The 18,200-nt window shown below is 47.8% G+C and overlaps 2 protein-coding genes across 2 annotated transcripts, besides 7 other annotated features; one reads left to right on the top strand and one right to left on the bottom strand.

Moving 5' to 3' along the window:
• Positions 1–1,484: 1,484 nt before the first annotated feature.
• On the bottom strand, positions 1,485–2,055 carry ACLA_075190 (uncharacterized protein; the record flags this gene model as incomplete). The annotated part of the gene is given in 2 exon segments (XM_001275906.1): positions 1,485–1,874; positions 1,888–2,055. 2 exon segments carry the CDS (start codon positions 2,053–2,055, stop codon positions 1,485–1,487), a joined length of 558 nt encoding a protein of 185 aa, XP_001275907.1.
• A 9,072-nt stretch (positions 2,056–11,127) lies between these two features.
• Positions 11,128–11,213: a microsatellite.
• Positions 11,214–13,795: 2,582 nt separating this feature from the next.
• Positions 13,796–13,861: a microsatellite.
• Positions 13,797–13,861: a microsatellite.
• A 558-nt stretch (positions 13,862–14,419) lies between these two features.
• On the top strand, positions 14,420–17,107 carry ACLA_075180 (C2H2-type zinc finger protein; the record flags this gene model as incomplete). Its single annotated transcript, XM_001275905.1, has 3 exons — positions 14,420–14,555; positions 14,753–16,907; positions 16,966–17,107. The coding sequence occupies 3 exons, from the start codon at positions 14,420–14,422 to the stop codon at positions 17,105–17,107; spliced, it is 2,433 nt and encodes an 810-aa protein (XP_001275906.1).
• Positions 14,656–14,695: a microsatellite.
• Positions 14,657–14,695: a microsatellite.
• Positions 17,108–17,187: 80 nt separating the features above from the next.
• Positions 17,188–17,208: a microsatellite.
• Positions 17,209–17,392: 184 nt separating this feature from the next.
• Positions 17,393–17,463: a microsatellite.
• Between the last annotated feature and the right edge of the window lie 737 nt (positions 17,464–18,200).

The raw sequence follows: 18,200 nt of genomic DNA, 5'->3' as shown, positions 1-18,200 counted from the left end.
GCACCTTTATACTGGGAGTTGCTAGTCACTCATAAGAGACTTCCCCATCCTCACAAGTAAACCTGCAGTGGTAGTTTGCAACAGACTGAGTGACTACTATTGCTACTATTGCTATTATTATCTACCATGGCTAGGAACATTCCATTGGTTGCTCACCTCTAGCATAAGATTTACTTCATCCGCAAGTCGTCTCGAGCCTACAAATTGACCTCGACCATTCTCCCCAAGTTCGTCTTCACCCAACAAGACCATCGGTCAAACTCGTCCATTAGATTGAGACCAGTGTGGACAGCCTGTCCCTGAACATCGCTCAGCCTGATACGCTGATTTCGTCGCAGCGTCAACCTATGCGCCAGCAGGAAGTCGTCCTTAGCATCCTTGGATTGCTGGTGCCGCCGGGGCCACATGCTACAGCAATATATCTTGTAGACCAGGAGATCCAGGGGCGCGAGGAACGGCGGATTGTCCGCGTCTGCGTCTCCCAGCGTGACCGCACCACCAGGCAAGTACGGCGGCTGAAACGGGGCATGTTAGTCCAAACGATGCTGCTATTTCATCCTTTCGTGGGAGAGAGGTGACTGTATCACGTCCTCGTGGATGATGTCTACCTAGACCAAGTGGTCTGGGGTATACTTGAAGAACAGGCTGCGCCCTCTCCACGAAGGCATAGGGAGACCGAGAGACCAGCTCCGTCCGGATCCATCAAGTGTCTACTGGAGGCACCAGGCCAAAGCTCAATAGATGGACGTGCTGCATCCGGCCACAGCAAATCTTAGTCAGTATAGGATACATATTTTCTTTGGGGAGTGTATCTTCCTATTCACCCTGGTTTGCTGTTTTGTTTGTAGACAGTGCTTGACTGCTATTCCACCAATGATCATGACTCGGGCCTTCTGGAGCTCAGGCATCTCTTTTAAATAGTGGATAAGTGCCTGTGCTGCTGCTTTGAGATGCAGCTGTGATGTGTCGATATCAGTGTGAGAGGCCATACTGTAAGAGGGGGTATATGGTTTAATGGTAGGGCGTGAAGGCATCCATCTATTAAGTCATACTGTGCTGCGAACTATCTGTCATGATTAAACCAGTCCCATTATCTAGGACATACTGCTACCTTCTGATACAACATATAGTGGATTAAGAGTGAGTCCAGGCACACAATCGAGATGAACACCACCAAAATATGCTGTCTGGAGTAAATAAAGGAATAAATTAATATGGATAAGACAGTGGCATAAACAAAATGCATTCTTACTGATGAAGAAATCAATATTTAGATCTATACTGAAGAGGGTTGCACCACATCATGACATCTAGAAGTTGTTCAACAATAAGAAAAGATTCTATACATTCACTATCTATCATTATCAACCACAGCCTAGTCACAGCACTCATCAAAGTCTAGCAGAATAATACAGTTTCAGAAAATAAGAAACACACACGGCTCATCAGTTCAAGATATCATCATGTCCTCATTCACACTATTCCTATACGCTCTTTACCTCCTCCTCTTCCTTGTTCTTTTTCCTTTCCTCTACCTCAATTACCAGCTTTTCCCTGAGCCATTCTAGCGGATCAAGAGGCTCGGAATACCAAGGGCTCTTCTTAGGAACCCCGCCAGCCTTGCACATAGCTGCTGCAAACTGGTACCTAGCATTCCCTACCTCCTTTCCCAGGGGATATTCAATTAGGAGTTTGATCCATGAACACACGTGAGGATGGAGGTCATCCAATCTGAATATCTTCTTATCTTCTAGAGCTGCAATCATATACCACGTCAGACCATGCCACTCCAGTCCCAGGAACGTGTTCACAAGGAAGACATCACAGAAGAAGAGGAGGACCAGCGCCTCGGTGAAGCGCGCGGGCGTGGGAATCTTGACCGGATACTCCGGCGTTGGGCATCCGGCCCAGCTTGATCCCGTGTTTATACTGCTTGAGCCGCTCATCCGTCACGGTCATGTAGTCTGGGTCATCAGCGGCGGGTATGCCCAGCGGGATGTCCAGCGCCGCCCACATGAGCTCAGACTCCTCAAACAGCGCCAGTGTGTACCACATCTCGTCCTGTAGCTTATATTCCAGGATGTTGGAAGTGCACGTAGGGGACCGGTTGGCCGGATTCCGGGTCTTTCAGTCGCAGTGCTCGTCATTCTCGCAGGGCGGAAACCCTGCTGCCAGAAGCACGTCGCGGGCTCTGTCGATGTGCTCGTCGGGGATGACGAAGCATGCGTTCTGCAAGGATTCTGAGCATTAGAACAACTCCACTATTGATCGTTGATAAAAGGGGCTCGAGAGGGATGGTTCGTGTATCCTTACTACTTCTCTAGGTTAGTACGGAAGAAATTGAATGCCTGCTCTCTCCTATCTAACGTTAGGGATTGCATGCGCATCTAGAAATCGTGCAACTAGACATAGATATTCGGGTCTCGCTACAAGATGCTTAGGATCGTACCGGAAATCAGTCATCCTGCAGTTGGGATGTTGGGTTGTAGTAGTGGTGACAACCGAGGGTGACTCGTGCCCACGATTTTATTTATATACAAGGTCCATCCTTTGTACCAGCGGACAAGCAACTGGCCATGAGTCTACCAAGACAGGACTCCAGACGCAGTCATGAAGGCTTGTACGAGATTCTCGACAAAGGACAGAATTGTCTACGCCTAGCTCACGCTTCGAGTATATCCTAGATGAAATCCAAGTCTCCGGTACATCATACTTTTGTTGTCTGATCTCCACTCCCGCAAGTGCTGTTCAATCTCAGAAGAGTAGCAACCGATCTTGAAAAAAACAATTCGGAAATGCAAGCCAGCCAAGCACAAACTCGTCCCCAACGGATCGTAAATCATTCCCATACAGCGTAGAAGCATAGCGAACACACCCTTGACATGATCCGGCCATTCCGTCTAGCCACCCATTTCGCAGCGGAGGGCCTTGACCAACTACAACACCAACTATAGCTTCTCCTCTTGTCTCCTCCCGGCTGCAGACTCACTCAAGATGGAAGCGAAGGGGTACCCATGCTTCTATCGTTATCGATGATGCTGGTGTGCTGGGGGTCAAGTCTGGCAGGAGCTCTCATTGTCGCGGGGACGGATATGGGACCCGGGTGGAGTGGACAAGCAAATATATATACTCTATGGTATAGATGCATTGAGCGAGATTCTATGCTCTAACGGAGCTTACAGGATGGTATCAAGGGTAACACTCGACAGCCATGGGCCATGAGCAGTCTGGATCAACTGCCAAAAGCGCCTCTATCTAGGGATATTTGCATCCGAGACACGACGCAATACCTGGACAGCTGCTATAACTTGGCGTTAGAAGCCCAGGTGTTCTGTGTACTCAATAGGGTTTGTCATGATGTCCAGCAAGACAATAACAGACTGAATGTGTGTACGATGCATCGAATATCATGGATATAGACTGGCTGGGCTGTACTATGATGGATCATTGTTTATCGCCTGAGTCAACCAATCTTGTATAACATTGTGCTAAAAGAGTACACAGTTGATCGATGCCTTCTTGATCTCGCCATGGGTCAGATGGCATGGCAGGTTTGAAGCCTACGTTTCTAACAGCTCTAGATAATAGGGGGGTACTTGAATTCAGATACGACTCCAAGTTAAGATCGTAGCTAGAAGAGAAGAGATGATATAGCCCTACCGCCCACTCTGATGTGACTAATAACATATTGGCTAGTTAATTGGTTGCGCATCTGGACACAGATCCTAGCTGGTGCTCCTAAATGCCCCTCGAATGCCTCTCAAAGATAAGGTTCTGGTGAAGTTGCCCACGACATACACAGTAGTCAGCAGAATAAGAAGAAGAGAGGTTTTCTTTGCGTTATTTAGATAGTGCCCTTGATACCCTTGTTTGCACACCGTAGTACAATACCCCCCCAAAAAAAAGCACAAGTTCACCTATTATTCCCGGTCAAGAATCCGAGTCCAGAGCTCGTCTAGAAGGTGAGATAGAAGCAGCCTAGCATATGCCCCAGAAAAAAGAAATTCTCCCGATCAAATCATCAAACTCCAAGAGAAAGAAAGAAATAAATAAATAAAAAAGCCCCCCCAGCAATTGAATCCTTCGCCTCCGAATCTGCCCCTCCCCCTTTTCCCACTCATCCAACCAGCTGGGACACTGGGAAATGAGCACCGGGTGATCAGGCCGTCGCAGGACTATCTAGACCTGGCCTCTTGGGATCTTCTAGTCTTCTAGAAGGTTGCTTTGAAATCCGAATCCAATCAGCTGAGCCTGCGCGGGTCGTAGGGCAGACAGATTTGAGACTACGAAGTTTGGGTGTTTGTAGCTCGAAGTTTGGAACTTGCGAGTAGAAAGGGTTTGAATTTGATAGGAGATCCCGGCTGGTTGGTGCCGGTAGTACGGACTCTGGAGACTCGATCATATCGTACTTCTGTCATCCACTCATCAGAGTGCGGGTCAAGGGTTTTAACTGTCTGTGATTATTATTTTCGTACGTGTAACTGTAAGAGACACGTATGTATCTCCTGTATGAAGTACCTCCATACTTACAAAGTCAGTAAATACATGTTCGTAAGACGTTGATCCTTGATACAGCGAGGAACACACTGGCTCCAGATGACCTTGCATCAACAGTCAATTGTCAGCAGCACTTGGGTAATAATGACTTGTCCCGGCCCTGGAGAGCCAGGCGCCCTCTTATCACTTAATCAGCATTCCTCAGGAACAGAGAAAGTGGCGGTCACCAGCTCAACATGAATCGTCAATCGGCTGCCCAACAGATGCATTGGATGAATGCATGCAGGCGCAGGTACATCCCAGCATCCGACACCGCTTGTTGGCGAGTCCCGTCGTCCCGTGTCCTGCGCGGGTAGGGAGTAGATAGTTAGTAGTAATTAGTAGTCGACCTCAAATGTAATCATACGTAACCCAATTGTGAGTTCAGTTTGGTTGGACCAGACGGTGTAAAGAAGCACGCAGAATGACGATTAGACTAGTGAATCACAAAATAATCTCCCAAGATCAAACTATGATCATTGATCACAGACATCATACATACATTTGGCGTCGCGCAGCTCGATTATTGGGTTTCTAACGATCAACTAGCCTATGCAAGCTAATTGGCTCGAAACTCCGTCCTTTCTTGAAGGCTTTTCCAGCTACCCAAACACATACATAGATAGAAAGAAAGAAAGATACTCGACCCTCGCTTCACAGAGTCAATGGAAGGAGCTATAGCACTTGGGCATTTAGACGTTGACAGCGGGAATGAACCATGGATATATCATTAATCATCCTTAAGATCTTGAACCAAGCACGGACGGACTGATCAGGATTCCATGGTTGCCCGATGTGTAGTCTGAGAGCGATCTCCCATCTACAAGTCCGACAGACTACCTGCATAAATACGTAACATCCCACATTCCAAAAAGAAACTGGCAGCCTCGAAGAATTAAGCGAGTCATATTACACAGCAGGAGCATGAACATGAGTAACGAGCATTGTTTTGCTGTCTATCAGCTCGCTAATCATGGATCCTCAGCCCTGGTTTAGCGAAATCGCACAAAAGAGCGGTGTGAACAGAGAAATCCGGATGGAAAACGGACTGGTCGAGATTTTGATGAGCTTGAATCCTCGATGGATACCTATCCTACGGAGTACTCAATAATATAGATTACAGTTTATCATCTTGATGAATAGATGAAATTGGCTTAGACTATTCGGCATGATACCTTCCACTCGCATCGTCACATATGGCGATACATGCATGTGTGAATGACACCAACAATGACTCGGAGGCCTGGAGCCATAGCAGGGTAATGGCAAGAGATAGATACTAACTACTACTGTCATTGTGTCAAGGACATAGAAGACGCACACAGGATAGTCTAAGAATAAGTTCATTACAACTCACTCGTGGAAAGAGATTCGATAAGGTCCGATCCGGAGGATACAAAACCAGCCCTTCAATAAGAAGACCTGGTCTTCTGCGTGTCTATGGAATAGGAATACCTGACCGGAGACTCTTCCAGCCCCGGCAGTCCAGCGAAGCTTGGTTTCCATCCCGTAAGCGATTATTCAACCAACTGATCGTAACCCGACTAGAAGCAAGAGACTCATCTCAGGCAGGCCCTATTCTGAATACCGCTTCCACTGGACTTCTGCGTGCGCAAAAGGCGCACAACTCCGTTTGCTCAGTTTCGGCGGCAGGATTGAGCGCCGACTTGTCATGCATATCTCTTGCACTAGAGTCAATGGCATCCCGAAGCAGCAACTGGTAGACTGCTGTGAGTTGTGCTTTCAGAGTGTTTGAGGGCATGGAGCAGCGCTGCTTGTGCTCCTAACGTGTGATGATCCTGTCGAGTCGCGCCTCAGCATGGAAGAGAGTCCCAAGATCTATACCCTGGAGATAACGAATTAGCGAAGCCTGTAGTCAGCGAAGCATGGTCATGGATAGCACGTGACCCGTAGATACATACGGAGCATCCAAGGAGTAAGGACCTGGGCTTCTTTTAGTTTGTCTGCGTTTTCGTCTTTTCATCTTTTGTATTTTTTGTCTTGTTGCATGCTAGGGCCTTGGACCTCCCAGCCTTACCATACTACGTACAGTGGAAGCTCAGGGAGTCAAGGCTCCCAAAATTCGGTCGAACTAGGTAGTGGTTAGCTGGTTGATAAGATAGCCAGCACAGTATTAATACAGGCATACAGGCATACCTACGGGCATTCAAGCCAACCTATGGATGGTATGTACCGAAACCCTAGTACAGTATGTCAGTATCGTGATTTCAAGGAAAAGCGTTTCCGTTCTAGAGGGCATGAACTGGAACCTTGGGCTGGAGCGTTTATTCCACCTAGGGCTTGCAGATATACAGTGTACATAGACAATAGACACTTCCCCAACTACCCAAGCCCTACGTGTTCCGAATACTCTCATAAACAGCAGCGGTCAAGCCAAACAGCATAAGTCGGATACAACTTTCTGTGTCGTGAATGTTGGCCTGATCAGGCTTCACCGACTGCAAAGCAATGTTCGCAGAGCACTCGGGCCGGGCTTTGGGGGAGGGGAAGAGGGGATCCTATTTCAGAGATCCAGAGGTCCAGATTCATACTTCCTAGTCAAAGGATCAGCCTACTGTATGAGGTGTCGGGACAAAGTCAGCCAAGACGGCTTACGAAGCCGCCGATGGCCACTAGTTACTAGTCTATGCAGAGGAAATGGGGCCCGGGGAAGGTGTTCCTGAGTTCCCTGCAACGGTGGATGGTGGGGAATAATGCCATCATAAGTACTCCGTAGTCCGTAGTGGTGGTCCACAGTCCACACTAGTCTAGGGGAGGTGGAAAGTAAGTACTGTACCTAGTCTATAGATAGTCTGTAACTAACTCACTCCGGATGTAGAAATCGTTTTGTCTCTCCGTGTCGGCGTGTCATCCATGATTCATGCTAGGAGGGGCAATTGATTGTGGTGGTGGAGTAGACAAGGGAGATACAACGGATATGTACCTGATCTCAGTGAATAGCATACAGTCGATCTATCTATCAATCGTCTATCCGATGTCTACTACGTATAGATCGCAATCCAATGTTTCTTGAAGACAGTGTGGCCGAGTCGCAGGAAGCGGGTACCCGGACTGGCTACGGAGTCCGAACTCCAGTATGTAGATAGGTTTGTAGACTATCTATCTACTCTTCCCAGCGGTAAGGCTCAAGAGGGGCATTTTGTCGACAATCAATCCTGCCCCTCCATGGAACAATCGGTGTTCATCTAGCACATGGCATTTGGCCTATCAGCTCCTGCTTGGATGTGTATCACTGATTATCTCGCCATGATCTGAAGATGATCGAGCGGGATCAACTACGGAGCGGAGGTTTTGTCGAGGGCGACGGAGTTTTCGGCTCGGTCCCTCGTATGGCTCGTGTCTACAGAGTACTGTCTTATGGTGGATTCAAAAGAGCAAAACTATCCATCAGTGATCAATCCCTTGCCTGTCAAGTTGAGAAACTAATATAGCAGCCGATGATTTCAAAAGCTACAACGTCAACCATCCAAAACTGCTGGGATAGAAACCCAGCTGAATATTCATAGGACAACTGAGATGGATCGGACCGCTGCATGGTGTGAAGTGGATCTCAAGCATTATTACTTACTCTGAATCCGGCCTTACCACCGGATCAAAAAAGAAAAAAAGAAAATAATAAATAAAAATAATTGGGAGGCTGGTAATTACTCTCTCTGTAGGTATGATGCGTGAGATGGCCGAGGTGCCAGATTTACTCTCTTTACCGAAAAGAGTAGGCTCTCCGATTCACCGCTCGAATCGGAGATCAGGCAGGATGAAGGCGGTGTGCCCAAGGTCCATGTACATAGGTATGGTGTAGGTACCCTTACGGATCGATAGGATCTGAGGCATGAGGGCTGTTCAGACATCACTTGGTAGATAGAAAGATAGTTGATATCGAGTCCTTTGTGACGGCGTTGGGTGATTGGTATCAACTTGACACTGGTCAGAAAGGTACTTTAGTCGCCGAGAGCTAACCTACCTAGGTACCTTCACTTGTTTCGTCCATAGCGCGCCATTTAGGTTCCCTTTTTCCCCCCCGGTTCTCCGTACTTCCGTCGTCCATAGTAGTACGTTACGTACTTCCAAATTAGGGCAAATCGATTCACCTTACAGAGTAGGTACTTTTATCACCTACTCAGTACTCCGTAGGTACGAAGGAACTCCATTAGTCAGTCCGTACTTACTCCGTAAGATAACCCTGTAAGACATTGGATAAAGTCGGTATCGAAAGCGGGTCATGCGCGTTACCCTAGTAACTCTCAAGTCCCGTGTCTAGGCTCAGTCATCTGGTATTCGCAGGCCGCAGAGGCCCAGAACAAGAAAAGCGCCCCCCCCAGTGGAAAGGATCGTCGGAATTTCACGGGAATGTCCAGGTTCTTTTTTCGTTCTTGCCGGGGGGGGGGGCTTTGGTTGCGACTTGCGACCTCGCGAGTGCGACGCGACCTGATAGGTTAGTAAGTTTCCAGGCTCGTGACCTGGGTGGGTGTACCGTGGTGGTACCACGATACCTCGTTACCAAGCTGAGGATTTGATCCGAGTCTCCTACCTCAGTAGGTAATATACCTGCTCCATTGCTGTATCCATGGTTCGGATATGATGGGGTCTCTGAAATTGAACGTCAAAACAGTCAAAGAGCATGCGGGGTATTTACTGGAGTCAGTATCTCTGCGCCTCACGGAGGGGTATTTAGGTAGTCTACCCCGTAGCAATCAGATGAAAGGACTGAAAAGGACTGAGAGGACTATCTGAACAGATCCATGTCAAGCTGTAGTAATGGCGTAAATTTCCATGAGACTTGTACAGTGTATGTTATGGGTGGGCCTCATTTGAGGACGCGGAACGAAAGCGCGTCTCCGAGTGAGGCTGGTTAGTCTACACTCTATCTACTTATACAGTAGTAGTTAGCTTCGAGCGTTCGACAGGCAGCCACAGTTTGATGATATCCGCCCCGGCGCCGCCGACCCCATGCCGCTTATGCAGATAGGAAAAAGTTGGCGTGAGATTCGATTTATCGATGCATCATCGGCCTGGGTGCAGTGCCTATGAGACGATGCTAGGGGTGGTAATCAAAATGTCAAAATGAGAAAAATGACGTGTTATTTTGACTGTTTTTCTGATAAGGTAATATTTTGTCAGAAAAGTTAAATTTTACTAGTAAAATCAGGAAGGTATGACATACTACTAGTTAACTAACCCCCCCCCCCATAACAGAAGAAGAATATATAAAAAGTGATGGATTTTGAAGCTATTTAAACCTAGGAGACAGTGAATATAGTTAAAATTTAGGTGTAGAATTTAATTTTAGGCTTCTTAAGGCTGTTTTCTAAGCGCCTGTGGTGGCTCTGCTAGTTAAGTAGGCTGAGAGCTCTCTATCTCAGGCTTCTCAACCTGTATGCTCATATGAACATGGAATATTTAGGTCTGAATGATCTCTAAGGTTCCTCTTTAAGCTAAAGGTTATTCAATTCTAGTTGACTACTGAAATTAGGTGACAGCCCGAGATATCTATATAACCTGATTAGTTAAATTTTGAAATACTACTCTCCCATTGGTTATAAGGTGGTATCTACCTCTTTTATGTGATAATTGTCATTTGACATTTTCAACAATTTAGCCAGACTTTTAGCATACACCACCCTTAGATGATGCAGTCTTGCAGGCTGCAGCTGAGCGAGTCGTGGTTGATAAGGGGCGAGGTTTTCCTATGTACTGGATGCTTTCAAAGACCAAACACTTGATGCTTTTGTTCCTACGCTGTACTCCGTATGAGTTCTGGCATTCTCGCAAGGTAGATTTGCATGCATGGATGGCCCTGGTAGTAATTTGTAAAACTGGAAGAAGAAGAGAAAGACATGGTCTGGCAGCAAGTAGAGCTGCCAATCTGCCACTGCGAGGCTGCCGTTGTCTGTACGGAGACGACTATGAGCTCGTAACCCAAGAGGAAAACACCCAAGCAGACAGTATACTCCTTACGGGGGTGGTAGGCTGTTTCTATATTTGCCTGATGCAACGTGTGGTTTTCTGCTACGTTGGCTGTCTGGTGCAGTGGGCAGGTGACCTGGGAGATGTATGCGAAAGAGGAAAAAAATCCGCCCTGACGGTGCAGTGCTTGCTCACTTGCCTCACACTTCGACACGGTCGTGGGGAGGGACAAATCCGGTAGATATTCCAGATGAGACGATAGCTGGGTTAGCGCGTGGGATGGGATCTTCATCCTCAGTCGAAAAAAGTGGTCGGTTCTATGTATCAGCTCCCAAGGAAATATATAGATAGATAGTTATCCGCCCTTGCGGTGGATAAAGTAGATAGTGCCGGTGGGCAGGCAGTGGCGCTCTCTCAGTGCCCACACTCTACAATGATCTAACTAGCCATGTGCGTGCGGTGGTCCCCCAGTGACCAGAAGGGACACGGTCCTGATCTGATCGTATCCAGTTGATGTTGAACTCTTCATATTTGGGGTCTGAAAAATGCCCGTATGATCGTGATTCGGCTCTCGTCATAGTGACTGACAAGGGGCTCGAACCAGAGTCAGCGCAGTTGAATAGGGATCAACAAACTAGACGAACTATGCATCAATGATCAATCAGCATTATTATCCTTTAGTATTATTATTAGTTCTATTATGTTTATAATTATTGCCATCATTGTCATGATGATCAATATCGAGATTATTAGACCCCAGGTTGCTAAGTGCTAACACTGTCACTATCAGGTGTATATTGTATAGAGATGAAGGACCTTGTCAGCTTACCCAGGCTAGGTTACCTTACCATTACGTTACGGGGGTGGACTGCCTAAGGGTTGGTAACACCGGGGGACAACCATGGACTACAGGGAGGGGTTTAACAGGCCACACAATAAGCATCATGGGGGGGGAGAGGGGGGAAAAGAGGGACAGGAGGGGACCGAGGGGTAACTACTAGCTCCTACGGTAATTAATATGAGTATTTTAATCATTTGATTACCAAGTGGCGGGTTGGAGGGGTGTCTGTCTTGTCTTACTCTTCCTTCGGGGCTGTCTTTTGTTCTCCCCCCCCTTTGGCGGAATCCAGAAGGGATCCGCGACCATAGCAAGGAAAAAAAAAAAAAGAAGAAAATGATAGGGAGAGAAGAAAAGCCAACAGCGATCGAAAATGAGTGGTTGAAGAATGCCCTTTGCATGCAACCATTTTAGATTTTTTGATCTCTAATTTTTTTAAAGTATTTATTTCCTCCTTACAATTCTAGCCTGTAAAAAGGTATCTAGATGTCGGGACTCTGGAGGAATCCGTGGTGGTGGAAATAATGAAGGGAGCAAAAACATGAATAATAATGCTGGCCAAACTGAGACAGACTGCTCCCGTGGCATTCGGCGAATCCTTGTTGGAAGAGGGGCCAAGGGGGGGGGTTCCTCTTTGGGAGTTCTTTTGACGAGGGGGACTTCTTCGGCTTCCGGCCTGTTAGGCTGTTACTAACTTACTAACTTACTACTACTACTACTACTCCCACTGTTAGGAGTTAGGAGTTACATAGGACTTACTTCTACACAGTACTTAGCCCGGAGGTGCGTGTGATTATCACTGAGTTTGGCCTGCTCCTTATGGACAACATCGATGATGTTTGATGTCTAGGTATATTCTGGACCCAGTCCACCACCTTGGATATAGTTCCCCCGCAGTGTATAATTGTAGTCAAGTGTAACATGACCAAGATTGCCTCGAGAATAGTCATAATTAGATTTAGGGATAACGATAGAGATTAGCGATAGACGATAGACGATAGTTGTCAAGTGTCCAAGTATCTACAGAGTAGTCTATCTACCCAAAGATACAGATCGAGCGATGGTGATTCTACGGAGTGAGTTGTACCCCACTTGTACCTAACCCATGGTAATATGGTTACATGGCTTACCATCTTCACACTACCTACTCCGTACAGTGTAGGTACAGTCTACAGCAATATTAGGTAATGGACATGGAGTTCATTCATCCCATTTCTAGATAATAGTATATATCTCTCTCTCCCTATCTTTTTTTTTTTTTCCTGCTGCATATCGAATATCTACACCCAGTGTCAAGGATGCCGATAGATCTTGCAGAAGTTGAGGCATCTAAAGAAGGGGCCCAGCCAGGGATGATATATCAACCAATGGTTCACCCTAGTAGAGCAAAGTTGATCCTTAGTAGATAAGGGGAATGTCACCGATCATTCTGTATGGAAGTGTTCCTCTCTTCTTCTGTGGAATCTTCGGTATGTATGCTTGTCGGGTTCATGCTGCAATGCGAGCGTATGCTGCCCAATTTCCATCTTCGAGTAGATTGTCACTCCCAATTGTTTGAGTCTGGAGTCCTTGAAGTGAGCTGGTTCGTGGGCTGGTTCATGATGAGTTACTACCTACTAGATAGTCTACAGTAGTGGATACTGGTTGACTTCCTCACGTCAACATGGATCACAGCAATTCGACCAACTGTCCAGTTAACGACGTTGTTTCTCGGACTTGGAAACCCGCCATGACTTGAGAGAGAAGAGAAGATCGAACCGGATTGACGGGTTTGCACTTTAGGCCAGTCCTTAACCATTGCTTGCCGTTATGGGACTACGGAGTAGTAGGGACTCCGTAATTCGTAAGGCGATGAAATATGGAAGGACAGTTGGTGAATGGTGACAGGCCTATCGGTCACATCGCGCGTCATGGAAGTTGGCCCAGTCCAGAATGGGGTAAGTTTGTTTGTATTCAAAATACAAGAAACACGCAGGACGTGTCGTAGTTAGTTTACCGAAGGTAGGTAGGTAGGTCAGGTAGTTGGTTCCAGACGCTAACCGAGTAGCGTCTAGTTTAGTCATGCCGGAAGTCAGAATATCAGCCTTCCTAGGGTTCTCATTGGCCGACGCGGAATCCGGCAGTGGCAACAGGAATCCCAGTGCGTGGGTGACCAGACACTAAACCTTGAGTTCTGAGCCCCGACAACTGACCAGGTTCACTGCCTGCTTGCTGGCAATCCGGTTTGTCGCCCAAGAATCGCCAACAAGTCCCCCGCGACCCGCCTCACTATTCACGATCCAGCGATCGCCCAAACAATCACCCATCGGCATTCTTGCACACACGCACTCTCCTGGCTTATTGCCCTCCCCTTCATCCCTCCTACCTACCCACTAATCACACACCCCTCGCTCTCCCCCCCCTTCAGAAAGCCAGACTCAGCACCTTTTCCTCTCTCTTTTTTCCATCAGAGAAAAAATAATAACACTGAATTATTTAAGTAATTAATTAAAATTAATTATTTTCATTATTATTATTGTTATTATTATAATTATTATTATTATCACCATTATTATTATTATTCCCACTTCTTCCTCGTCCTCTCTTCTTCGTGGTCATTCTTCTTATTATTTCCTCTTCCTCTTTTTTTTTCCCTCCTCTCCTCCATTCAACATCTTCTGCCCCCCCTCCTCCCTCACCCTCTCCCTCCCTCCTCCTCTCCTCTCTCTCTCTCTCTCTTTCTTTCTATCTTCATCCTCTACTTTTCCTTCCATCATTCAACATCATCTTCTTTACGGTTGTGTGCATCAACCGTCTCTTTCTTCTCTCTCATCTCATTTTCGGTCCTTCTCATCCTCCCAGAGACCCCTCAACCTCCGACTCCCCCTCACACCATCATCGTCCGCCTGTGGCTGGACCCCCCCCCCTCCACTTTCCCAACTTCGAAATCAACTTTCGCATCAACCATTTCCCCCCACCCAAGGAATGATCAGACATCAACTCGATTATTTATCGTCAACCCGCCTACAGAACCGGTGCGAACTCACAAAAGGGACGATACCGCAGTCTTCCTCGCCCCTGTCCGTTTGCTGAGAAAGAACCCGTCTTGCTTTTTTTTTTGGCTGCATCGTCTCTACCGACATGGCTCCAGCAGCTCCCAGCCAGGCCAGCAACCCGCCGGCCAAGAAGACATCCGCCCCAGAGAAGAAATACAAATGCCAATTCTGCAATCGCGCATTCAGCAGAAGTGAACATCGCAGTAGACATGAACGCTCACGTAAGTTCATCAGTTCATCCGTCTGGACCCGGTCCCATCGTTCGCATGTGGGGGAAACGGCTCGCGTCGATTCCCTTCGTCTGCTCTCTCGCTCTCTCCCTTTTGTTTTTTTTTTTTTTTTTTTTTTTTTTTTTTTTTTTACCTTTCGAACTCTTCCGACTTTTCCGTGAGCCCCACTCACTGTTTTGTTTCTGTAGATACCAAAAAAAGACCCTTCAAATGCTTAAAATGTCGGAATACTTTTGTTCGTCGAGATCTCCTCCTCCGCCATGACCGTACTGTTCACGCCAAAAATGGGGGGATACCGCTTGTTGCTGAGGGACGTCGGCGTGGTGGCGCAGGTGTTCAGAAGTCCTCCCCTGCACCTGCTCCATCCAAACCCTCAATCACAATTGATCCCGCCACATTAGAGCAAATCGAGGCAAGCAGTGACGGTATGGTCGACCTTGAAACCGCAGCCATGTTGATGACAGATTTCCAACACAAGGCCGCAGCCGCTGCTACCAGCCAGGTTACCGATCGTGCCGAGTCTGACCGTTCGTTCTCGCCGGGTCGTGGTTCCCTGTTGGACCCCACCGCCGCCTATTTGTCCGGCAACGCCACGCTCCCTCAGATGCCTTGGGACACCCTAGTTTCTCCTGCAGACATGAAGCATCATATCATGGGTCCCGCCTACATGGGACAAGACAACGGGTCCGATTTGCGTCCTCTGCCGACAATGATGGATCGCCATGGACCCGTGGGTGATGCTCTGGCTCCTTCGCTTCAATCCCTTGTCAGCTCGCTTCCGATGTCTGGAAACTCCACCCCCAACGCTCTGTCACCGTATCCGTCAATGACAGGCCCGGTCAGTCCTGTCAACTATCGCCGATCACCTGGACCTAGCCAGGCTCTGACACTCCCCAAGGCTCCTCAAATCGCCAACGACATGGAGCGGAACATGATCGTCGAGCGCGTCCGAAACGCTGACTCTCTGAGTGCGCTGCCCGAAACCTTCCAGCTGCCTTCGACTGCTGCTCTCAACAGGTACTTGACGACGTACTTCAACCTGTACCACCACCATCTGCCGTTCCTGCACCAGGAGTCCTTCAAGCCTACCATGACGTCCCCTCCTCTGCTACTGGCCGTCCTCTCCATTGGTGCTCTGTACACTTTTGAGCGTGAGCACGCCTTCATGCTCCACGTTGGATCGAAGATGCTTGTCAACCAGTTCTTGCAACACAAAGAGAACTTTGATTCGAGAAAATGTCCCCTGTGGGCCATGCAAAGTACTCTGCTGAACATGATCTTTGAGAGCTGGAGTGGGGATCCCAAGGGTCTGGAGTGGACCTGCTCCATCAAGAGCTTGCTCGCCAATATGGTGGCTGGAAATCGTTATCAGTTTAAGGTCAGAACTGAGGCTCGCGAGGGCCGCCAACCAACCCGGGAAGAGTGGATTGAAGATGAAGCCTGCCGCCGGACCTACTACGCCGTCTACATCTTTTTTGGCATGCTCACGCTGACATTCAACCATACGCCGGCCATGAGCTTTGATGAATTTGATAATATGGAACTGCCGTCCTCGGAGTCGATGTGGAACCTCGATGTTACCGACGACGAGGCCTGGCGCCGCAACCTGGCTTCAGCGACTACTCTTACTGTTCGGGAAGCCCACGACTGTCTCTTCCAGGGCGAGCAGACGCGCTACAGCGCCTTTGCCACTCGGGTGCTGATCAACGCCCTGTTCCTGCAGGTATGGAGTCACAAGAGAACCTTCGAGGCTCTCCAGGACGTAGTTACCGAATACAAGCTCCGCCTTGCGCTGGAGACATGGGAAGGTTCTCTGGAAGTTTGCGAGCCGGAAACCATCGTCGTCCCCTTGAGCACGCCTCAGAATGGCCACCCCTTGATCTTCAACTCGATGGCCGTTTACCGCAACACCCGCGCTCGGTTGGAGGTTGATCTCAAGTCCATCCAGGAAGCCCTGCGCTACCACTCATCCTATGAGGTTGCTGCTGCCATGACCGTTGCGCGGGAGAAGGTGAAGCGGTCGCAAGAAATGAACAAGGTCATCCAATCCTGTTTCGAATGCATTGAGATTGCCGCCGTTCAGGGAATCAACTGGGTTGCTAAGACCTCGGCGACCAACTGGAGTGTTGAGCATCCGCTCTGTGGCTTGGATTTGATGGTCATCCTGAGTCTCTGGCTCTATCGCCTGGAACATGACGAAGAGCCCGCGACTGAGGCTGAGCTGGCCATCTACAACAAGGTGCGGAATCTGTTCGATGACGACGCCGTCGATGCCTTTGGTAATCTCAGCTCCACTGTGGCCCGTGTATGGGGTAACATCCTGGACGGCGTGGTAGTTTGGGGGTCAGTTATTTGTTATTTTCCCTTCAACGATGCAACCGATGGCTAACCTTTCTGTTAGAATTACCAAGCTCATGGGCGAATCGTTCAAGCTTCATGCTCAAGCTTTGATCGGCTACGAAGACTCGCTACGAGTTGCCAAAGATCAACCTATCCATCCAATGCCGACCAAAACACTCGCCAGTGTTGGGACTGCATATTAGCATGCCTCACTACTTTCATGCGCCGACAGTGTCCCATTTGACCTGCACGGTGCCTGTTCTCTCTTCTTTTTGCACATGCCTTTTTTTTTTTTTTTTTTTTTAACCAACTACTCTCGCTACTTGACACATCGCTACATTGATTGGGACATTTTTTGCTGAATTTCGGAAACCGGGTCGGGAATGGATAAGCAAGCAGGTGGGCGGCAAAGTGTGTTTTCCAACGACGGAATGCGATGATCTGAACTGCCGCATAATGCTCCTTGCTGGTGATTCCCGACTGATATATCGCGTTGCTTTTTTTTTTTTTTTTTTGCTCCTCTTTCCTTCTCTCCGTTTTGGTTCGCATTTCTTTGCTTGCATTTTTCATGGTTATCCTGTTGGTTTCGGCAAGATCTCACAGGAGTCCGGTGTGGTCATTTTCTTGTTTTCATGGGCTGCTTGGCCCCCTTCAAGGCAACATCTCGACACCCGGCTGGTCCTGTGTGTTCTTCCTTTTAGCACTCGGTGGAGTTGTTGTTTTACTTGGACCCCATTTCGTGTCGAACACCCTTAATTCCTCGTGCGCGTCAGCATGTTTTGTGGTCAATCTGCTGGTTGATTTGTCCCTTGACCATATTGATACCTTGTTCGTTATATACTTCATTGGGTTACTTTTTTTTTCTATTTTCAAGCTTTCTTCTCTTCAAGTCACTCCTTCATCCACGTTCACGCTTTATTACATTCTACTCTGACCACTTTTTTTTTCCCTTGCCTTTAATGTATGCGCCGTGTTAGAATCGTTCTGATCGTTATGTGTTTATGCCGACCCCGCAGCATTTGTTGATTTTGTTTCTGCATTCTCTCTCCTCTCTGCATGTTACGTTCTTGGTTTCTGCGTCTGCCTGTCTGTTCTTGTTTTTTGAAGATTTTCTGCATTAATGTCTATTCATCTGTCTTCTTCTTTTGGCTTTTCTTTTTTTTTTCTTTTTTTTCTGGCACATGGTTTCTTGCGTCGTAGTACCCTGTACTATATAAGTACTTCTTTTATTTCTTTTTGACTGCAACAAATTATAAGATGATTCGGCGGGGATTCTCTGTTCTTTCTTCAGTATTA

Source organism: Aspergillus clavatus, genomic scaffold, assembly GCF_000002715.2.
Source record: "Aspergillus clavatus NRRL 1 1099423829791 genomic scaffold, whole genome shotgun sequence".
NCBI classification, from domain to species: Eukaryota; Fungi; Ascomycota; class Eurotiomycetes; order Eurotiales; family Aspergillaceae; genus Aspergillus; species Aspergillus clavatus.
The sequence above is the reverse complement of the archived record's forward strand: the minus strand, read 5'-3'. Positions and strand labels throughout refer to the sequence as shown.